Raw genomic sequence first — 24,490 nt, 5'->3', positions numbered from 1 at the left:
AAGTCATATGTGAAAAACTAAGATTCTCTATTTTTGGCTTTCTTTTTGTAAAATAAATAATGACATGGTGTAATATATCATGTGTTGTTGTTCATCTGAGGTTGTATTTACCTACTTTTAAGAACTGCTAAGGACCAGATGATTTTTATATGCCCTGATATGTAAAAATCATAGAACTCAAATAGGATGTACTTTCTTTTTCACATAACTGTAAGTTTTGTCTTTGTGTAAAAACTGGCAAAGTTTTGCTGGGTTCAATATTGCCAGACTCTAGAACTGAAAATTCAAAGCATTTTTAAAAATTTTCCTAGATCTAAACTGAAAAGAGAAAACTTTAAGAAATCCCCATACAGACAGATTATGATACGCCAGACTGGTAGCTCCTCCTAATCTGTAACAATACTTAAAATAATTTAATAGCTTTAAACAATATTGTTGTTGTTGTTGTTAATTGCGAAGTTGTGTCCCTCCAGGTCTTCCTGTCCTCTACCATCTTCTGGAGTCCATTTAAGTTCACACCTACTGTTTCAGTGACTCCATCCAACCACCTCATTCTATCGTCCCCTTCTTCTATTGCCCTCAATCTTTCCCAGCATTAGGCCCTTCTCCAGTGAGTCCTTCCTTCTCATTAGGTGGCCAAAGTATTTGAGTTTCAACTTCAGGATTTGGCCTTCTAAAGAGCAGTCGGAGTTGATCTCTTCTAGGACTGACCGGTTTGAACGCCTTGCAGTCCAAGGCACTCGCAGGAGTCTTCTCCAGCACCATAGTTCAAAGGCCTCAATATAAACAATATAGTATTGCATTATTTGTTAAATTGCACTAATAAGTGCTAAGGGACACAGTGCTTACAGTATCTTCTGACCCCTGCATGTGGGGTAGCAACTATGTATGCTTCAGAACTTCTAGCACAACTGGATTTAACTGATCTTTTAAAACAGCAAAGCAAAAAGCCTGTGATAACTATCCATAAATAGTTGTTAAGAGTACACAAAATTAGAAGTTCAAGAATAGAGGAAGGCAAGATATAAATAAAATATTTGACACACAAACATCTATTTGGCATTAATATGTCAGGCTTCATTAATATGTCAGGTCATTTAAAATTATTTAATTCAACAAAGGTATTTTTATTTTTATGAGATAAATAGGCATCTTTTAAAAGAGATGTTAATGGCTTCAGCTAGTTGTTGGAAATGCAGCTTTCAGTACCATAGTGTCATATTTGTTCATATGAACTGATCACGATCTATAAAGGGTACTTAGACAAAGATTCTTTCACAAATAAATTTTGCTCAGAAAAAAATATTTTTTCAAAAGGAAGAATCTCAGCATTTTATTCTCTAAATATGACTTCTGTTTTTAATATCCTGTATTCCATATATTTACTATATATAGCAAATGTCATATACACTCCTAATTTTTTTAGCAATGTTTTAGACTTTAAGGCATTTTTATTGTTCTTTCGAGATAATGTTTTTCTAGAAAAGACACATTTTCTATACAATGGTATAAAAACTACCTTTTCTTCCTGTATTTGAATAAGAATGTTGTCATAGAGGACTAGAAATATGGACTACATATATCAATTTATATGCTTAATATGTAAATATAGTATGTAATGTAATTGTGTAGCAGAACATGAAACATTTTCCAAAAAAGGCAACTGAAAAATGAACTTGATCTTTTAAAAAAGCATATGTATGTATATAATTTGAAGAGAAACCAGGGAAAGTACTCTTGAAGAATGCATGTATGCCTGTGGGCCAGTTTCATCATACTGAAGCCATGCCGTGGCAATGCAAAAAGAGTCACGATATGTCGCAACACGTCACGTGACATGGTGAGTTTGACACCCGTGAGCTAAGGGGTTTACATCTTTACCTGGTCTTCCTGTGAAGCACCAATTTCTTCCTCATCTTCTAAATCTTTCTGAATTGCTTTTCGAGTGCTGACAGTGTTATAAGATGCCAATTTTAAACTCTTCCTTTTAATTGTTTCCAGCAACATTTTAAAAAATCTGGGTAGGATGGATAAGAGAAACAGAATACAGCTTCTGGATTCCAGACTATTCAATGCTACAATATACTTTTCTAGATCTATCAATTCAGATGATAAATATAAAGGAAAATTTCAAATCATTTTGTAACAACATTATTCATAACAATATTTTTTAAACAAAATTAGATATTTTTGATTCCGAAGTCTAAATTTTACTTTGTACCCTAAGAGAAAAATATTTTAGTAATACTGAAGAAAAATTATCTCAGTAATGATATCATTTTAATAATAATAATAATAATAATAATAATAATGATGATGATGATGATGATGATGTAGTTGGAAGGGATCTTGGAGGTCATCTAGTTCAATCCCCTGCTCAGGCAAGAAACCCTATACCATTTCAGACAAATGGCTGTTCAGTCTCTTCTTAAAAACTTCTAGTGTTGGAGCATTCACAACTTCTGGAGTCAGGTTGTTCCACTGGTTAATTGTTCTAACTGTCAGGAAGTTTCTCCTTAGTTCTAGGTTGCTTCTCTCTTTGGTTAGTTTCCACCTGTTGCTTCTTGACCTGCCTTCAGACACTTTGGAAAATAGCTTGTCTCCCTCTTCTTTGTGGCAGCCCCTGAGATATTGGAACACTGCTATCATGTCCCCCCTCGTCCTTCTCTTCATTAAACTAGACATACCCAATTCCAGTAGCTGTTCCTTATATGTTTTAGCCTCCAGTCCCCTAAGCATCTTTGTTGCTCTTCTCTGTACTCTTTCTAGAGTCTCAACATCTTTTTTACATCATGGTGACCAAAACAGGATGCAGTATTCCAAGTGTGGCCTTACCAAGGCATTGTAAAGTGGTATTAACACTTCACATGATCTTGATTCTATCCCTCTGTTAATGCAGTCTAGTTCTGTGTTGGCTTTTTTGGCAGCTGCAGCACACTGCTGGCTCATATTAAGTGATTGTCCACTAAGACTCCAGGATCTCTCTCACAGTTGCTACTATTGAGCAAGGTACCACCAATACTATACCTGTACATTTGGTTTTTCTTGCCTAAATGTAGAACCTTACTTTTAAAAAGTCAGTGTTTTACAGTAAGGGAAAAAAGTATTTGATCCCCTGTTGATTTTGTATATTTGCCCACTGACAAAGAAATGATCAGTCCATAATTGTAATGGTAGGTTTAACAGTGAGAGACAGAATAACAACAAAAAATCCAGAAAAACGCATTTCAAAAATGTTATAAATTTATTTGCATTTAATGAGTGAAATAAGTATTTGACCCCTTTGCAAAACATGACTTAGTACTTGGTGGCAAAACTCTTGTTGGCAATCACATAGGTCAGAGGTTTCTTGTAGTTGGCCACCAGATTTGCACACGTCTCAGGAGGGATTTTGTCCCATTCCTCTTTGCAGATCCTCTCCAAGTCATGAAGGTTTTAAGGCTGACATTTGGCAGCTCGAACCTTCAGCTCCCTCCACAGATTTTCTATGGGGCTAAGGTCTGGAGACTGCCTAGGCCACTCCAGGACTTTAACATGCTTCTTCTTGAGTCACTCCTTTGTTACCTTGGGCATTGTGTTTTGGGTCATTGACATCCCGTTTTCAATGCCCTGGCTGAGGGAAGGAGGTTCTCACACAAGATTTGACGGTACATGGCCCCGTCCATCGTCCCTTTGATGTGGTGAAGTTGTCCTGTCCCCTTAGCAAAAAAACACCCCCAAAGCATGTTTCCACCTCCATGTTTGACGGTGGGGATGGTGTTCTTGGGATCACAGACAGCATTCCTCCTCCTCCTAATACAGTGAGTTGAGCTGATGCCAAAGTGCTTGATTTTGGTCTCATCTGACTTCAACACTTTCACCCAGTTCTCCTCTGGATCATTCAGATGTTCACTGGCAAACTTCAGACGGGCCTATACATGTGCTTTCTTGAGCAGGGGGACCTTGCGGATGCTACAGGATTTCAGTCCTTCATGGCGTAGTGTGTTACCAATTGTTTTCTTGGTGACTATGAGATCATTGTCAAGATCCTTCCATGTAGTTCTGGGCTGATTCCTCACCATTCTCATGATCATTGAAACTCCCAAGAGGTGAGATCTTGCATAGAGCCCCAGATCAAGTGAGATTGACAGTTATTTTGTGTTTCTTCCATTTGCGAATAGTTGCACCAACTGTTGTCACCTTCTTACCAAGTTGCTTAGCAATAGTCTTGTAGCCCATTCTAGCGTTGTATAGGTCTACAATCTTGTCTCTGACATCCTTGGATAGTTCTTTGGTCTTGGCCATGGTGGAGAGCTTGGAATCTGATTGATTGACTGTTTCTGTGGACAGGTGTCTTTTATATAGGTAACAAGCTGAGATTAGGAGCACTCTCTTTAAGAGAGTGCTCCTAATCACCTCTCATTACCTGTGTAAAAGACACCTGGGAGCCAGAAATCTTGATTGATAGGGAATCAAATACTTATTTCACTCATTAAAATGCAAATCAATTTATAATTCTTTTGAAATGCGTTTTTCTGGATTTTTTTGTTGTTAATCTGTCTCTCACTATTAAAATAAACCTACCATTAAAATTATAGACTGATCATTTCTTTGTCAGTGGGCAAATGTACAAAATCAGCAGGGGATCAAATACTTTTTTCCCTCACAGTAAAGAGCAAAACTGTACTTAAAAGTGTAAATCAGTAGCTAACCCCCAATCCTAAATAAATGGATGAGTGGAGTGCAGCCTAACTATTCATTTTCTCAGGGAATGACAGTATTCATTTTCTCAGAGTGAAACAACGACAGAAACAAACAGATCATAAGATTGCCACTTAAGTAGAATTCATATATTATATTAATATTTAATATTAAATATTTAATTTAAAAGTGAACATAAAGATTAAACTTTCCTTCTGGGCCTAATGGAAAAAGAACTGGTAAAAAAATTTGGAACTCTGATTTTATATATGGTGATGGCAGCAAGATTGCTCTATGCACAAAAGAGGAAGGATGTCTCGATTCCTACCATGGACCAATGATTACAAAAGCTGATGGAATTAGCAGAGATGCCCAAATTGACTGTGCTGATAAAAGAAAAGAACATAAGTACTTTTGTTTCTTCTTGGAAACCACTTCTGGACTTTGTGCTTGAGGTGAAGAAAAAGGATATCATAATTTTGGGTTTTACCAATTAGACTGATTTGCCAATACAGAAATGGCTAGTGCATGCTACTATAGAAATGTAAAAAGTTGAGATTTGATTTTAATGTCTCATTTTACTGCAACAGAGTCGGAAGTTAATGCCTTTTGTCTCTTCCCCTCCCTTTCTTCACACCTTTTTTGTTTTCCCTTTTTCTACTGTTGACCCTATTATTTTGTATTTTCAAATTTTATGTTATAACTGAATACAACTAAATAAAAAAGTAATAAAATAAGATTGCCACAAGTCCATAAACATACTGATAGGTTTCAAATTTTCTTTCAGCAACACAATGGACGGTAACCATTTTGGTGGGGCAATATGAGATCATCTTTTAGTTTTCTGTGGTACCCAAATATGGATGTGATAAGAAGTAGAAAAGTCAGAGTAGAAATATTCTTCCTCTGATCCGGACTTCTGTTCTCTTGGCAATCGAATAGACATTGCACTTCCATACAAATTTCACTACAGAGGCAGTCCTGAATGCATCAAGTAAAAAGAATGGCAAAATCTTGCTATTATTATTAACATTATTTATGGCAGAATTTCCCAAAAATTGTGATGCTGCAACTCTGCAAGCTAATACATTAATTTGTGTGAAATCTCCTTTTCCAAAATGAATAATGATATTGATGATGAAACCATTGAGAGAAAATACCTAAGAAAGCAGTGGTTACCTAAAGTAATGAGCTCAGTGCTGTATTTTCTTCCTGGCTGCTCCTACCCATGATTGCACCTTTCACTCTCATCAGCCATGCCCCATATGTGACTCCTTTCCTAGTGCCCTAGGAGTGAGAGCTTAGCAAAATCTGCACTTCCTATCTTCAATGCTTCTGGGCTCCCAGGAATTTGTGAGGACCCTCATGACCCCCACAATTTCCTTCTCACTGGTTTGTATCTTCCAGTGTTTAACAATTGGAAACTTTTCAAGAGAAGATACTGACCTCGTCTCCATAAAATGTAAGATGTCCCTTGGCTTCACACATTTTTCTTCTTGATAGCATTTATAAGGCAAAAAACTAAACCTGATGGTGTAGATGCGATGCTTGCTTAATGTCCCTTCCAAACACAAAGTTTCTTCAATATCAACTTTGTGTAACACCTGAAACAATAAGAATATTTGAATGTCTACGAATGCTAACAATTTGTAACATCATACTTTCTCACTCTCTAAATCAGGGATGTCAAATTACCGGCCCACAGGCCAGATACGTCATGCCAAAACCGTACCTACCCCATTGCCAGCAATGGAAAAAAAGTCGCGGTACGTCATGACATGTCACATGACGTTGCGAGTTTGACACCCCTGCTCTAAATCATCTGTCCATGTCACAAAGTTAATACCAAAAGAGAAATATGGACCATTACTTTAAAAAAAAAAAAACAAATCTATCCTCCACAGAAAATTTACAATTTCAAGATGATAAAATGAAAAAAGGCACTAAGGCTTTTGCACTCTCCAGCAATCTTTCTACCCATGAACCAAATATTTAGATTCAATTGGGTAGTGAACCTCAAATTCAAGTGCTTTACAGCACAGCAAAATGGAGTTTGTAAGTTTCACTTCCTGATTTCCCTCAATTAATTCTTTATTTATGGAAATGCACTCTTAAGTGGTTAAAAAACAAAATTTAAGTAGCAAACAGAAATTATTCTAATTAGCATTTCTGTTTAATACCCACTAACTATGCTTCCTTCACCTTGTCACTACAAGAGCCAATGCTGGGAATTTATAAATAACCAGTCTCTGCGAAATTAAGCAAAAAAAAAAAAAAAAAAAGCTAGAATGTTATTACAAAAATGTGCACATGTAATCAGTTAAAATCCATTAGTTCAAATCCTAGGCAATAAAAGAAAGGCTGCCTGGCACATCTTGAGGAAACTGCAACCATTCTGCAGAAAGTAATATGAAAGAACCCTATTTACTTTTTTTAAAAAAGCCTCAAGAGCTGGTGTGATGATACAGGACTTACCTCACCTAAGCACACTCTGCTAAGCTTTTTCTTGAGCCTTTTCACCCTTTTTTGAGCTTTCTTGGTATTAAGAACAGGAATGCTCATCATGGGAGTTTTGATATTAGCACTAGCTACCATCAGAATTTCCCGCAACCTTTAACAAAGAAGTATTGCACATTTAGTTGCAAATACAGTTAATGCTCAACAATATAAGTGACTCGGTTCTTACTTGGTCAACTTTATTTTCCTTATAATTAAGACAATCATTCCAAGTCTGACTTTGTTTGCTGCCTTCAGTATCAGTAAACAGGACTAAAACACTCTCTCCAGAAGGAAGAAACTCATTTATCTAAGCAAGAGAACTATCAAAACCTGAAGTACCAAAATAATAACAGCAGCAGAAAGTAAGGCGGAATCCTACTTTTCTACTAAATAAATCAAAGCAACATGCAGTAATAATAAATCTGAATCAAATAACTCTTTTAATGTAATTCCTATACAATGTAATCAAACCAATTTAAGTGATTTAATTGATTGTTATATGCAATTAAGATTTTTATTCCACTGTACTGAGTGTTTTGGGATAACTTGTGTAAGTTCCATCCAGCTAAAAAAGGAGCTTAATACCATTACAATGAGATGGGCAGCAAACAAATTAAATAAATAAATAAAATAAAAAATTACTGCAAGACCTCCTTGCTTCCTTCAACTTGGTCTGTCACATTTGCCATCTTTTATCTTTTGTTGATTTTACTGTAATTTCTTTTATTGTTGTGAGGTACCTAGAGACATTGGGTATTGGGCACTATCAAAATTTAATCAATTGTTATTGTTAATATTATTGAAAGCTTGAAATAAGATATCCTTCGATTATCTCAGGACTGAACAAGATAATGTAATTTTGGGTACTGTTGGACAGCAATTATTCACCATTAGTCCTATTGGCTGGAACTCATAAAAGCTATAATTTACTAATATCTAGAGAACTATATTTTGCACATTCTAGCACTAATCTATCATTAAACGGCAAAAGCATTTTGTCATATTAAATAATGGAGAAACTCACTTATTTTGGGGATAACTGTTAAAAAAGAATGTTTAGGATAAACAGACTCCTGGGTTTCATGTCTTCTACTTTCCTCATGTTATACTAAATTGTTAATAAAGCATGGGAAGAGAATGAGATGTAGGCATTTTGGAACAGTAAAACCATTAAAAAAAGGTGAGAGGCTACCTTACCTTGGGATACCAAGGGTAACATTCATTTCACCTCTTCCAGCAAAGTGAAAGGTATTCAGGGTCATCTGGGTGGACGGTTCTCCAATACTCTGAGCAGCAAGAAGTCCCACAGCTTCTCCAGGATCACAGAGTGATTGTTGCCATTTTAAACAGAGAAGCTCCTGTAATCTAATGACACCAAGAAAGGATTTGGTAGTTTAATTTATTAATTTAGTTTCTGCCTTTCTGTAAAAATAATATATAGAAAGCATTTTATTGTAAGTGGGATAAAGTTGCAATAATGCATAATCAAAATAACATAATGAAAAAATAGACTAAATAATATTTCCAGAAACAATTCTACAAAACTCTCTAGATTAATATTATCATCATCTGTTTGTGTGGAATATGTTCATAACCTAGTGCTGCAATTTTACTTTCTAATGTAGAGTCCAAATTGCATCTGTTCACAAAGAACAAGACTTTAATGCTTTGTTTCATCATTTATACATCAAATCATGCATCATCTAATTAATTTGTTTTTCATACTTCAATCTACCCGAGTTAAGAACAAGCCCCTTTGAGATTGGCATGGCTTACATCCAAAAGGATCTGCATGACGGAGTTACAAACCTCAGGGGTCTGGTACACAGGCCACGGCATGCCAGCAACCAGCCCGCACAAACAAGCAAAACCCCATCCGAAGGATGCAGGTAGCACACAAAACCACGCCCCCTCCGATCCGTGGAAAAAACCTCTTTCAACCAAACTGATCCCTGGTGCCCAAAAGGTTGGGGACCTCTGACATAGCTAACACATTTGTTTGCTTTATTTCAAAAATGGATAAACACACACTTCATCTTTATATATTTCTCTCTCAAGAGAAAATGCAGCATCTTTTTAATTTAATTTCCAACTTAGAAAAGTGATTAACAGCAATCACAGCCTCCTCATTACAACAATTATTACTTGAAAAAGCAATTGTATGGAAAGGAAGAAGCAAAGATGAAATTCGTTACTTCATTTTTGATTGAAAAAAATCAACAAAATACTATTCACTTATTTTTGAAAAAAAGCTTATATTCTTAATCTTTTAGATTTGAGCAATCTTTTTAGAGACTAAAAGAATTTCTTACTGGATAAAGAAGCTTCTATAATAATAAATGGATTGATACAAACTGAAAATCTCAAATCAATGAGGTTTTGTGCTACTATTCTGTGATAGAAATCCAATGGTTTTTAGAAGACAGATAAAACATAGGTGTGATATGCTAGACTCTAAACAAGAAGCATTGTGGTTAATAAATCAACATAAATGAAATTTCTACCTCTGTAAAGAAAGTTCCGATTTGCTATAGTTAAGCCTATTCTGAGCATCCCACTCTCCAAGGAAATTCTTAACTTCATTTTCAAATGTTTCAGACACTGATGCAAAATAAATATCTGGCCGCCAGTTTGAAAGGCTAGGATCAGGACATCTTGCTGCCCTCTTTTGATACTTCCTCCGGGTTTTTTCATTCAGTTCATACCACATATTTAACAGCTGTAATGCCAGAATTCAAAAAGGAAGTGAACATTTGAGATAGGTGAATTATTTATTTGAATATTACAGCATAGTTCAATGAATAATGAAATATATATTTATCAATTGTGGAATAACCTTAACAGCTGCAGGATCTCGGCCATATACAAGTGATCCTCCTGTAGACATCTCAGCTTTTATATAAGCCAACATTTCTTGCGAAAACAGCAAAAAGCCTCCTTTCCTTCTCAAAGACTGTTGATGCTTCGCTTGCCATCTCTTGATTAATTTAAACTGTTTAGATGCTTGCTGAGGATTCATTTTTGGCATAACTTCATCTAAATGCTTAGATTTCCATATCACCTATAATAAATGCACAAATTTAATTTTTGGAAGGTTGAGTATTTTCCATCATACAAAGTATGTTCCCCACCAGTATCAATTAAAACTGTTTAGCCAGAAAGCAATGGCATCACTGTAAAAGAATGCCCTCAAGCCAGTGATGATACAAAAATACTCACTAAAAACCAGACCATCATTTCCAGTCTTTCACCACTCCAGTGGAGCTAATTATTCTTCTAGTAACCAGAAAGTGATCTGACCATAAAATGGAAATCATAGTTATGATCTCCACCTTGAAATAACATTCCAAATATCCTGAAGAGTAGATTTTCATGGATTTGGGTTTATGCACATAATGTCCCAAAGGCCATGAAATTCCAAATCAACCCTAACTCCAGATTTAAGAAATCTCCAAGCACCAAAAAGTGAGAATTAACCATAACCCTAGCAGTGAAGTCTACAGGGTGGGCAATATACCAGAAGCATTTCCTGATTATCTCTGAAGCTGAACTTCAAAACAAGGCCTCAGATCCAGCCACCTCCAGTCAGGTCACAGTCAGATTCTCCCAGAGAATCATTGCCATCTTACTCCTTAGTCTTAAAATTAAGATTGGGGAAGTGTTTAAAACCCAGTTTTAACACCTCCTGGGTTTTGATCTTGTCCAATAATACAAGTCACATTAAACAATTTCAGCTTGCTGCCAATGACTTGGAACAATCCAGCATGTAGGATCACAGGGTGAAGCTAATGAGCCAGAAGGGAGAACTAGTTTATAAGTACTATTGTGACACGATTATGGCAGAAATGAAACTTCTGGAAAAAATAATATATTTTTCCTTCCTCTCCTTTTTTCATAATCCATAAAGAAAAATTCTGATTCTTTTATGAGAAAGTCTAAAATAGTCTTCTATTTCTTACTTTCATAACAGCCCAACTTAATACACTTTCCTACTATACCCAAACTTACCTTGTGATTATCTGCAATGAAAGGAAATTGCTTGGGTTGCAAGAACTGTGTCTTAGGGATATCCAATCCATCTTCTCCATATAGAAACTGAACCACACTGCCATCACTATCTCGTACAGTCATGTCATAATGAACAATCAGCCCTTCTAAATGTTTTATGATACACCTATATGAGAACAGCCACACATTAAGGAACAGCCATTTAAGATTATACAACTACACACTATATCTTAGTTTTGTTTGTTTTTTTATCCTAAAGCTGCTTAAATTAGGCAGAATCTATATAAAAATCTAAAGCAATTTAAAATACATTTTTACCTTTGAAGGTATCCTGATCGGCTGGTTTTAACTGCAGTATCCACTAAACCTTCCCTACCAGCCATACAATGGAAGAAGAATTCCTAGAAAACATAGATTCTCCAGTGAGTAAAATACACTTTTCCTTATGACAGGTAACAGCATACTAGCCTCTTAAAAAGCCAATGAAACATGAACTAAAATTATTACTTTGAATATTGCATCTTTTTTGATAAACATATTGTATGACAGATACAAATGTCAGAGAAGATGAATCAATATGTGTTAACTTACTGAAGGCTTGATGCCAGTAAGAAATCTACTAGCTACAAATCCTCCTGATTTGGGAGAAAAGTCATAAGGCTGGAAACATGGCAATGATTTTCCAGATGCCATCAAAGGAGGCCTTCGGCCTTCTAATTCAATCTGGCCCAGCAAGCAAGAAATCTTCAAGGCAAGAGAAATAACAAGATATAAATACGAATGTAAAAACTCCACAGCTATAATTAATCAGATAAACCTCTTTTAGACACAATAAATGATTCATTTTCTCATATAACAGCATTAGATAACTAGAAACTGGACCATAAATACTGTTTTAATGACTTTATACCACTAATAAATACATACATACCTGCATGGTATTCACAGTAGAACCTTTGGCTCCTGACTGTACCATCAGCTGCAAATTATTGTCTGGGAAACTTCGGTGAAGTCCAAGAGGCATGCACACCTAGAGTTTTTAGCAAAGAAGAAAGTTAGTCTAAGCCATGGCAAATCTACCCAGTAGAGATTATGGGAGAGCAGAGAGAGATGCTCTAATTAGATGTCACGTAAACAAATAGTCACAGAGCAATAATTATCCATATACCTGAACTAGAGCTAGAAATATTTCAATTTTTTACAATATAATTTTAATTTTATTGAAAGTTTTTTAAAAAAAATAGTAAAGATTAATATAAATTAAAACAAAGGTAAGAGAAAAAAGAAAAATAATAAAAAGAACACTAAATTACAAAAAAGAGAAAATATAAGAAAAATAGAAAAGAAAAATATATAAAGAAGTGGCTTTCAATTCTTCTTTATGGAAGTACAATTGTAGATTTACCTTTTTCTCTAAAGTTACATAATGATTCTCTTCTTTCTATAATCTATTTTATCTAATCATCAAACCTGTTGATCTAAGTTCATTTTTTTTTTTTGTTTTACACAAAAGTCTATAAGGAGTTTCCAGTCAGCAATAAATGTAAATGCTGTCTTTTTTCTAATCAATAGGTTAGCTTGGCCCTCTCATCAAGCTCTATCATTGTCACCAAATATTTCTCCAGTCTAGGTATTGCCAAATCTTTCCATATTTGTCCATAAAACTTAGCTGTGGTTATTATATATAAAAACAAAGTTCCACGACTTTTTTCCAATTGTTTATCCATCTGTCCACAGAGAAAAAAATTCTGATTTCAGTTATATATTAATCTTTAAAATCCTCTAAATCAATGTATGCGTTTGAACCCAAAATCTAGCTTTTTTGCACATATATAGAGAATTGAGCAGATTATGTTACTGTTTGAGTCCCCTACAACATATATAGCTCACAGAAATTTGACAAAGTAGACCACAACTAAGCTAGATAAGCTAGAAAAATGTGGGAGACAGTATCACCAACAGATGGATTTGTAACTGGCTCACAAACCATACTCAATTAGTAGTCCTTAATGGTGCTACATCTACATGGAGGGAAATAAGCTGTGGGGTACCACAAGGTTCTGTCTTAGGCCCAGTATTGTTCAATATCTTCATAAATGACTTAGATGAGGGAATAGAAGAGGATCTCATCAAATCTGCAGATGACACTAAACTGGCAGGAATAGCCAACAACCCAGAAGACAAACTCAGGATCCAAAAAGATCTTGACAACCTTGAACAATGGGCCCTATCCAACAAAATGATATGTAATGTGTAAAAAAGCAAGGTTTTATACCAGGGCACGAAAAATCAAAGGTACAAGTACAGATTAGGCAAAACATGGCTCAAAAACAGTAACTGTGAGAGGGATTTTGGAATCCTAGTGGACAATCACTTAAACATGAGTCAGTAGTGTGCGACAGCAGCCATAAAAGCCAATACAATCCTTGGTTGTATGAACAGAGATACTGAATCAAAATCATGTGAAGTATTAGTAGTGCTTTATAAAGTCTTAGTACGGCCACATCTGGAATACTGAATCCAGTTTTGGTCACCACATTACAAAAAAGATGTTGAGACTTTGGAAAAGTGCAAAAAACAACTAAGATGATTAAAGGCCTGGAGACTAAAATATATAAAGAACGGCTGCAGGATTTGGGAATGGCCAGTCTAGAAAAAAGAAGGACTGGAGGGACATGATAGCAGTATTCCACTATTTGAGAGGAAGGAGTCAATTTATTCCCCAAAGCACCAGAGGGCAGGCTAAGAAACAATGGTTGGAAACTGAACAAAGAGAGAAGCAACCTGGAATTAAGAAGAAACTTTCTAACAGTGAGGACAATTAACCAGTGGAACAACTTGCCTTCAGATGTTCATCACTAGAGGTTTTTAAGAAGAGACTGGACAGCCACTTGTCTGAAATAATACTCCTGCTTGAGCAGTGGACTGGAATAGAAGACCTCCAAGGTCCCTTCCAGTTCTATTCTGATTGATTGAAATATACATATTTTCCACAAAGAAATAAGTACATACACTTTCTTTTAAAAATGTTTCCAAGATCTGAATTCATATTAAAAATAAAGTATGAGGTTTCTCAAATTTGTAAAACAAACCTTGTTGATCTCATTGCTGCAACAGTTGACTTCTTCTTTGAACTTTAAATCAATCATGTTAAAATCTCTTTGATCTTTCTGAAGATGGGCATCCTGCCATTTACTTCGAAGTTCCTCACAAGAAGAGGTTTGGGATAGGTTAAATGCAGCTCTAACAGCCTGAAAAGTTCAAAAATTTTTTAGAGAATATAACATCGCTTTCTTGATGAAGACAGATGATTCACCCACCATACTCCAAAGCAAGAGCTTACCTTTATACCACAGTTGGTACTTTCCTTAATGACGTTGCACCTCTTCTGGTCTGCCTTATATTTGACCAAAATATCCTCAACTCCTAGAATAGAAAGATAAAGAATGTTTTCATTTGAGGTTTTAGAAAAGTAATGTATTCTGTTTTTATTATTGTTAATGTTGTAAGTAAGCCACCATGATACAATCTGCATTACACTGGGAGGGATATAAATATTTGCCATAATTGATGCTATGATGATAAGCAAATTTATGTAATAATGCCTCTCAGAGCACAAAAACTTAGTAATAAATAAAAATAAATACTAGAACATATTCTCAGATTTCTTTTTATTTATTAATATATTTTTAAAATATTTTATTGCATAAGTTTTGCAAATCATTTAAACAGAAATCACACATTTTTCCATGTTTTGTTGTTTCTCATTATTGTATTATTTTCTAATTTTAAAATATGTTTTCTTTATAATACTTTTGCTATATTACACAGACAGGTTTCCTTCTATGGAAAATATTAGAATTATCTATAAGGAAAATATCCTTCCTCCTTGCAAAATATTGACATAATTGCTGGAAGCAGCTGCTAGAGCTTCAAGCCAAGCAAGGATGTGCCACTGGCTTGTAGTTCCTCAGTGTGGAAAATTGCCATCAGTCCCATCTATCAGTCGTTTCCCCAGTTGTTGTATAACATGTGGCTTGTATAAACTTAGAATCTCCTAAAATTTATCAAGACTGAAGAGTTCTTCAAGAGAGAATTCTGCAATGTTTGGCATCAGGATGTAGCTATCTGTTGCATATTTGTCACAAATATTCAGAATCACACCTTAGACACACCAACAAATGAATGGATAAATAAATACAGAATGTCTGTGGTCTGAGATATGAATGTGCCTGTACAGGAGGCAATGTTGTTACCAAGACAACAGTCAGACAAGTTGGGCTTAAGCTCATTCCAATAACTAATTTGAGAAAATGTCTTAGGTAGGCCCCTCCATCATTCACAAAGTTGAAGTGAGGGAAGGGGAAGCATATGCAAACTTGCAGTGCAATGATCAAGTACAATGTCACATGACCGCATTGCTTAGTGACCGCAACCCTATTGCCATTGTTAAGTAACAATTATGGATTAAGTGAGGACCTCCTCACAATGTCCTGCTGGCTTCCAACAACCATAGTCAGAGGTTGAACCAGCAGAAAGTTGCAAATTTCAGTTGGTTGACAAACAGGCCAACAGGCAGGCAAGTATCTTTTACTAGGTATAGGAGGCTGTGTGGATAGCAGGTGCAGTGCCAGAGAATATGGGTGGTTGCCAGGCCTGAATGGGTGTGTAAGGATGTATCAGTGTCTGGCAAGGTGTAATGGTGTTAGGGCTGAAACTGATTGTCAGATATGGGAGGGTGCAAAGATGCCAGTATGGCATAACACAAGGGGACTGGGGGTGATTATTGCCAATTGGGACAGACTTACCCTAGCAACCTGTGACCTTCCCCACTTGTTTCCCTATTGACTTTGCTTTTAGCAAATTGGCAGGATAGATCACAAATGGCAATCACATGACATGAGATGCTGTAACTGTCCTAAGCACAAGAGTTGCTAAGAAACCAGATCACAATCATCTATGTGCAGAGAACTGGTAATACAACTTATTCAGCACTATAATTCTGAATTGTCACTAAATAAGTAGTTTTAACTATATACAATTTGTATATGGAATTGGTTGCTTAGTCTGATCTACCTTATATATCCTTAAGATAAGACGGCAATTAGGACTGGGATTGCTCTCACTAAGCAATATGGCCATAACATGTGACATGATATGACCACATTGCTTAGCAATGGCAACCCAGGCAATCCAATTGTCATCATAATTTCAAAACACATGGATCATAAAGTGGCAAGCAAAGGGAGTCAAAGTGTGGGGTGCCCTGGGGTGTAGGTTGGTGGGTGATGCAATGTGCCCAAGCTCAGGAAGGGCAGGAAAAGAAGGTATGGGGTATGTGCATGTGTGCGAGAGAAGGGAGGATGGGGAAAAGGGGCACAGGGTGCATGCACAGAGAGCTGGGAAAGGAAGGGACTGGTGGTTTCATGCCTGTATAAGAGCAAGGAGGTTGAGGAAGGAGGGCACTGGTGCAAGTGAGTGAAGTGGGAAGGAGGGTGTGGTGTACATGAGCAAAGAAAGACTGAGTTGGAGGGTGACTTATAAGAACAATTTGTGACCTTCCCTGCCATCTTCCTCACTAACTTTGTGGCAAGCCAACAGAGAAAGTTCTGCCTCATTTTATTTTTACCTAATATTCCTTTTTCTTTTGCATAATGTTACTTATCCCAGTTTCAGGGATGAGAAGGATTAGTTTTACTCACCCATTGTAAAACCCCTGTAGAACTGTAGGTAGGCAGTGAAGATTCTAGCCAGAGCTGTTAGCAACTTTCCACTAGTCTCACCCCCATAAACCTCATGGCAGCAGTGGACTAAACCATAGGCAGAGCTCCCATACTGAGCTTTATCCAAGACCCCACAGAGCAGTTCTCCATTTCTAATAAGAATCTGGCAGATGCAAAAGAAATTAATGTTAAATCTTGCCTATATCTAGACTGAAATTGTTCATTCATACAAATGCATATACCTATTTTGCCTAAATAAATAAATAAACAAATACATAAATAAATAAATGCTCCAACTTAAAAAAAGTATGAATAATTAAACAAATAGCTGCAAAATAAAGATTAATGAAATAATTATATTTTAATCATGGAACAGATTTTTCACCCAGCTGGCTGGTAAGAAAGATCCTTCAAATTAAAAGCATGATCCCTTTCCTCCAAATTCTGCTAAAGTTCCATGTTATGGCAGACAAGATCCAAAGAATCCTCAGGATAGAGTTCAATAGCCATGAAATCCATTTGGCTAGCTTACATCTTTTTCATATTTATTTTATTTTATTTATTTATGAGACTTATATACCGCTTTAAGTGCAAGCACTCTCTAAGCGGTGTACACCAGTAAGCAATGTATATATATATTTACATTGCCCCAACAATCTGGGTCCTCATTTTACCTACCTCGGAAGGATGGAAGGCTGAGTCAACCTTGAGCCGGTGAGATTTGAACCACTGACCTGCTGAACACAGTCAGCTAAAGTGGCCTGCAGTACTGCACTCTAACTGCTGCGCCACCTCTTACCTGAGATTCACACATAGAGTCAAGATCTGATCTATGAATTCTACAGGCAGATGCTATTGTCCAGGCTTTTCCGCTGATCTTAGCTTTCCCAGACAGATTTAGTGGAAAGTGACCTTCTGGAATTACATTTAATAACAAAGTAGAAACAACCTACAGAAAAACACAAGACAGAAATATAGCTTAAATGTGCAAGACATACTTCTATATTTATGTACATATGTTTCATCTGTGAAGAAACAGCAGAGCAAAACTTATCAGGTTACATAAATAATAAATCAAACAAGGGCAACAGTGATATTTCAACATGAAAAGTCATTACAGCACATCTAAAACTACAAAACAGAAAATGTGAAATCTATTCAAAAGACCACAATTGGAAGAATAAGGGGAAAAAATGAAACAAACATGATGGGGAATAAGAGAAGGGAAAAACAGGAGAATATGTGAATAAGAGGGTAATAATATCAATAAAAATAAAAGAACAGATAATATGAGAGTTATTCAAAAGTTAAAGGAACCTAGTTCAAGATGACAAATGATAGATTTAATTTTAAAAACAGAAGTAAATATGAAAAGAAAAGAGTCCAATGAAACAAAATTCCAAATAAAATAAAAAAACATAGAAAGAAACAAAATTAGTTTTAGCTTTTAGGTTTCCAAGTTAAAAAAATCAAAAACAAATGAAATGAGGGAGGAGAAAGTAATTTTGTGGCTGATTTAAGTCACAACTGTTAGGGAAAAGGAATGATGGAAATTCTCCAGACTTTTATTCGCATATTATTAGATCATAAATATTAAATTACACCAGAAAACTTGCAGTTATTTGGGTAATCTTTCAAGTTGCCTAATTTTGTTTTTCAACTAACCAACATTGCTGTTACATTTTTTCATAAAATTTTTTTCATAAAATTAAGTCAGAACAATGTAAGAAATATATCCAAGAGTCAAGATTGAAATGTAACCACACCGATACAAAACACATACAAAAGAATGAACTCTTTTGTACTTGGAAATAAATACTAGGTTTTGTTGACTGGGTAAGCAGCATTGTATTTGTATTAAAAAAAACAAGATATTTTTAACTTACCTGCTTTCCTGTCCATAAGCATTGTGGCTTTACAATGGCTGGAGATAGCAGCTTTACTTTTCCCTTTTTGTCCATCAGCCCTTGATACACCAGCTCAACATACTGTTCTCTAGTGAAGAAACAGCCTCGAGTGGTCATGCTAGTACCAGACACCATATGGTCTTGAATCAATCCTGCCAATGGTTTCCCATCCTGAGGAATCAAATAATACATTAGTAGGTCAGTAGTGGGAGTAAAACAAGTTCTTGGAGGAGTGGGAGAATATTAGCAATTTAGCATTAGTATTACATTTTTGGCTCCTAAAAACCAAGAGAATATTGTCTGTGAATGGTGACTCAATATGTTGATTCACTGTTGCATGCTGAAAACTCTTGAGCATGGAGCAAAGTATGGAGCATACTCCATTTCTTTGTTGGGATAAGCTAGTACTGAGTATTATGGATAATTTCAGATTATTCAAGGGACTATTATTTATCTAAGTTTACATTTTTTTTCTAGCATAAAGAAAGTTGCTATTTTTTGCAAGGTAGCTGCTACCCCTCACCTAATGCCAGCTGCATTCCATAATGGTCTGGTTGTTAAGTACTTATTGAAGGCTACTAAGAACTCTGACTCTTTGGTAGTTGAAACAAAAACAAAAGGAGTAAAGATAGAAGTTGCTACTGCAATTTGTTTCATTGTGATGTTTTTGTTTTGTTTGGGGGTTTCCTTTGGTGTTGTTAAACAAACTGGAGAATGCAAGACTTTTCATACCACTGAAATTGCAACTGCTTTTTCTTTCTCCAACTATACAGAAGTTTTTATTATCTACTAGTTTTTATTTTTCAGGGCCTTCAATATATATAATTGCATGCCCCACAAGATTCAGTTTTATGCCTAACCTGTTTTTTAGTGACTCTCACAAAAAGTGTGATACATTCAGTCTGTTTTTACATAGCATAAACAAAACTAATGTAGGATTTAAAAGGTTTTAATGATTTTAATTTAACACCCAGTTTTAATGCAGACTTTAAATTTTACTGTGATCTTAATTTCATCACATAAAGAGTGTAAAGTGCAAGGCAAGATATGCAGTTCCCATAGAGAAGGATAGAAGAACTACATGATAAGTTTTAATGGACTTTGAGGAAATAGTCTTCATAGGAATTTAATTTTCATATTTAGGCTCCTATAATTATTATTTAACTCAATTTATTACATTCTTATTCTTTTCTTTCTGCCTCACAGCAAAGTGATGGTTCTGCTAACACTGTATTCCTGTTATTAATCGAGGTCTATTTATAATTGCTAAAGTGGAGGATGCAACAGTCACTGAGCTGGCTCTCTATCAATAACTTTTATTTAATTTTAGACTACTCCATAATTCTATCTGGAGAGTCTTTCTACCCTACAGAGGGAATAAATTGGATTCTGTATTTAAAACAAGCTTCATAGGAGGTACTCTGAAAACTACCCCAACACATAAACCACTCAGCCTCGATCACTAAAGAGCAACTACTCTTGTATATTGAGCCTACGCTCACCAAACTTTATACAGGGTGGAAACAAAGGACAATTTTGCTAGGATACAATTGTGTACAAGTGTTTTGTTATTATGACAAAAATGCATGCCTTTTCCTACCTTCAAATGAAAATGGCACACAAATAATAGAGCTCAGCTATGTACAAACTCCTCTGTACTTACTAAAGGGATGATATTTGTTGTGTGAAAATTATTCCACTTTCCAGCCCATGCCTCACGAGCCCCTGTGCAATTGGGTGTTTAACCTCATTTCATACAGTACTAGTTGTCCAAACCCACACTATCACAAGCCCAACTGAATGCACAGAAACTGTTACCTCATTGAGGGCTCCTCATTATCACTGTAATTGACATATCAATTTTTGCAGCTTATGCCTACCTTAAGATAAAAAGTCTCAGTACTCCATGAAATTAGCTTACCTTATGATTACCTGGGACAGGCCGGCTGCAAAATCCGGCTCCAGATTGATTAGCTCCTCTAGCTGACATTAGATCTTTTCAGAAATTGTTTCCAGTCCAGTGTTAGGCTAAACTGTGTCTTTTTCAGACATATATTTTGCCCTCTAAGAGGTCAAGAGGGGGAAGAACTAGGAGGAAAACAAGTTCCTGGAGAAGTGGGAGTGTTAGCAAGATAGAAAAGAAGGAATGTGCGCTAATTCAGGCCTTGAAGACCTCTCTTCTCAGTACACTTATCAAAACTTTTATGGCAACACAACTTTATTAAGACACTAACTCTTTTAGATGATACCAACAGAAGAAGGGCAAGACAGTAACTTGAGGTTTTCTAATTATGAATATTTATTCTTATATCATCTATTTCCTATGACCATCATTTTCTCTTCCTTTCCTAAATGTACAAATGTTAAGTGTATCCTTTTATCTGTAGTGTGCACAGAATAAATAATTACTGTAGTGAGCCTTGATTATTGGATTTCGGGTCCTGCACTTGATTCCACAGCAGGAAAATATGCAAGTTCTTCAATGGTTTAACAGATAGCTGACATAGACTAAGATAATATAACAGCTATGTAAACTGATTAATAAAATTTCAGCCTCTGTATTTTATACATTTTTTCCTTTTCACTGAAAAATATTCATATTTGCCTGCCTTAAAAGTATTTACTATGTCAGTGGTTCTCAACCTGTGGGCCGGGACCCCATTTGGGGTCGAACGACCATTTCACGGGGGTCGCCAAACAAAGCAGTCCGCCATTTTTTTCCCCTTTTCCTTAGCTGTGCTACTCCCTTTTATTCTATTGGCTTTTGAAAGCCAATAGGAATTGTCCAGGCTGTCTCTGCCCTGCTGAGACCGCCAAAAGTCCCATTCTGAAAACGGTGCTGCAAGTTGTCTGCAGCGAAGGGGAGTTATCTGGAAGTTTCCACCCCTCCCTGCTGAGCAACTACTAAAAATGTAAGTAAAAGAGGGCCAAGGGTGGAAGGTGGGAGGCCGGTGGGCACAGGGAGGGTTGCTGGCACCCGTGGGGCCCGGCGGGTGCCTTACCTCCCTTGGGCTGGGCCAGTTGGTGGCCCAGCCGGTGGTCGGTCTGCGCCGTCTACGCCTGTGCCAGCTACGCCTCGGCCGGCACAAGGGGTGGCACTACGTAAGTCCTCGACTTACGACCGGTTGGGTATCCTCGACTTATGACCAGTTGGGGGTCGCGGCATTAAAAAGGTTGAGAACCATTGTACTATGTGGTAGTTAATATATGACATTTATTATCATATGACATAATAAAGATAGAACTACAGGATTTATATTTCTAAACCCATGTTATGCTATCACTTCTTCCCTTTTTCATATGGAATTTATTGGAGGTAGTTAGACATAAAGCCACCAGTATAAACATGCTAGACATGTTGGGAAAGGAAAGGAGGGAGGATGGATGGATGGATGGATGGATGGAAGGAAGGAAGGAAGGAAGGAAGGTGGTTCAAGGACTTTTCTTTCTTTTTTCTATGTTCAGTTGCAATTTATTGGCTCCAAGATTTGAAGAAAGAAAACTCATCATGATATAATTGCTAGAGGCAATAAATTACTTCTTTGCCAAGATATAATGCATCCTGACATACTGACTCAGTAAAAACCACCATTAACTAAATTCAAAATGACTATGTGGCTGACAAACAAATATGGAAAATGGCATCTATCATCAATGACGAGTTATACTATGTTTAACAATTTACCTTAGGAACCAGATACTGTTCATCTGTACAGGCCAATACATAGGCTTCAGCTCGGCCCAGCTCATTTTGAGGAAAATGAGCATTCATCTCATCACCATCAAAATCAGCATTATAGGCTTTGCAGTTGGCATAGTGAAGCCTCAAAACTTTCTCTCCAGGCAGGATTCTTGCTCGATGGGCTTGGATGGAGGGTCTATGAAGAGTGGGTTGTCGGTTCAGCAGAAGGATATCACCATTCTTAATATGGCGGCACACCTGACAAAAATAAAGTTCAATTATATAAATATTTTCTTTCAAAGATTATTAGAAATTGCAGTGGACTAAAGAGAAAACCACACTAAGAAAAAAGCAACAAAGATAAACAGATTATTAGATAAACGTATAGCCTCCTGGATATACTGGTATTACAAATCATGAGACATCAGACTAGGGGAAGGTTGAAATAGACAAGCTGTAATTTATAGTTCAAGGTAGTGTTACTTATCTAGGCACCTCCAAAGTCTTTGAGAAAAATCTTTAGGGCCTTATTATTCCAGCATAAAAGCCAGGTAAAAACCTGTAATACAAAGAGTTTTCATTTCATTAAGGTGAAATTCTAGTTATATAAACCCTCTTATCTAAAGAGTGCCTGTTCAGCACTGATTATGACATTTTTTATGCTGGGGTATAAGACAGGACTTCCTCCTCATTCTAATTTTTGAAAGAATAAATTGATTTCCTTGTGGCTAATCATCTGCTTCCCCTAATTCTGTTTCAATGCTAAGAAACTGAGAGTAAGCAAGCTGAATACAAATTCTTTAGCATGGCTTTATTTCAGCTTGTCCTGAAAACAATGACATGCCTTGCTTATCATGGACTGGAAAGATTATGAAGAGCTAATTAAAGCCTAGACAAAAATATCAAAAAGAAAAAAGAAAAAAATGGAGGAAATACACAGAAAGGATTGCCTGGGTAATTTTCTTTCCCTTTCCTCCTAAAAAGAATCTCCTCCCTTTTAAACCATCTCAAAATCAAAAGATTAATAGTGGCATGCAAGAAAAAAAACATTTGGGGACAGAAAATATGGAACTAACTACATGACGTTTTCAAATCAGCAAGATAATGTTTTAAGTCCTCAAAGTGTCTGAGAATTTATTCTGGCCCAATGTGTTCCAAGTATAAATGTGAATTAGAGAACACACACACAGTTTTCAATGTTTTTCTTATATGTAACTATAGAAATTTCAATGGAAGAAAATATTAAATTTTCAGTGAATATCACTTACTGATATACAGCATTCTATCATATTATTACTCAAATATATATTGCTAAAATTTATAATTCATTTTCTAAAAACTATTGAAAATGTAAAATGAAAAATGTATATTTTTTCCGTATTTGGCAGCAAAGCCTAACAATTATAATAGAATGAAACATTCTAAAAGTTGAATTCTCTTCCTAAATTGCCATTTTCTATTCAATATTACTAACTCTTACATTCCTACAAAGTATACTAGACTAGCTTTAATTATAGAATACTCTATAGTTGTCACTGAAAGCAATGTCGGAATTTGTGTGTTGTATTTTAAGTTCTTATGTATCTGAATTTTTTTTCTTATGATTGTAATGAAAATAAAATAATAAAAATTAAAAAAAAAAGAATTTAACATGGAAATGGTTATTTGGGCTTGCAATACAAAGAAAATGTAGGTTCTCCTACTACAAAGTTTTAACATTTAAGTCTTGGATCTGATTTATTTAGATAGAATTTATTGTTAATGTTCTACTTTGATTTATGATTCATATTGTATTATCACTATTGTTGAAACTTAAAGATTAATTGAATGTTAACAATGGTATATATTTTTAAATGACATAATTTTATTTTTATTAAATTTCTGCGCCACCTATCTCCCCTACAAGATGACTTTGGGTAGCTTTACAAATTATTGAAACAGGTGAAAAATAATTAAAAGATTAAAACAAACATTAAAATATAATTTAAAAC

At 35.8% G+C, this 24,490-nt stretch overlaps 1 protein-coding gene across 1 annotated transcript in view; it reads right to left on the bottom strand.

Annotated features, from left to right (window-relative positions):
• POLR1A (RNA polymerase I subunit A) overlaps window positions 1-24,490 on the bottom strand; it is a 57,892-nt gene that overhangs the window by 15,902 nt on the left and 17,500 nt on the right. Inside the window, exons 13-28 of the mRNA XM_039331349.1 lie at window positions 22,503-22,757; window positions 18,797-18,988; window positions 17,710-17,859; window positions 16,890-17,073; window positions 14,531-14,613; window positions 14,280-14,438; window positions 12,119-12,217; window positions 11,779-11,931; window positions 11,506-11,588; window positions 11,188-11,353; window positions 10,016-10,240; window positions 9,684-9,898; window positions 8,377-8,544; window positions 7,156-7,291; window positions 6,127-6,284; window positions 1,882-2,017 (exon numbers count right to left, since the gene is read on the bottom strand). Of these exons, the coding sequence (XP_039187283.1) occupies window positions 1,882-2,017; window positions 6,127-6,284; window positions 7,156-7,291; window positions 8,377-8,544; window positions 9,684-9,898; window positions 10,016-10,240; window positions 11,188-11,353; window positions 11,506-11,588; window positions 11,779-11,931; window positions 12,119-12,217; window positions 14,280-14,438; window positions 14,531-14,613; window positions 16,890-17,073; window positions 17,710-17,859; window positions 18,797-18,988; window positions 22,503-22,757 (2,562 nt within the window). The remainder of the gene's footprint in view (window positions 1-1,881; window positions 2,018-6,126; window positions 6,285-7,155; window positions 7,292-8,376; window positions 8,545-9,683; window positions 9,899-10,015; window positions 10,241-11,187; window positions 11,354-11,505; window positions 11,589-11,778; window positions 11,932-12,118; window positions 12,218-14,279; window positions 14,439-14,530; window positions 14,614-16,889; window positions 17,074-17,709; window positions 17,860-18,796; window positions 18,989-22,502; window positions 22,758-24,490) is intronic.

Source organism: Crotalus tigris, unplaced genomic scaffold (genome assembly GCF_016545835.1).
Source record: "Crotalus tigris isolate CLP2741 ecotype Arizona unplaced genomic scaffold, ASM1654583v1 scf7180000024437.13266115, whole genome shotgun sequence".
NCBI classification, from domain to species: domain Eukaryota; kingdom Metazoa; phylum Chordata; class Lepidosauria; order Squamata; family Viperidae; genus Crotalus; species Crotalus tigris.
Note: the sequence above shows the minus strand (reverse complement) of the source record. Positions and strands in the feature narration are given on the sequence as shown.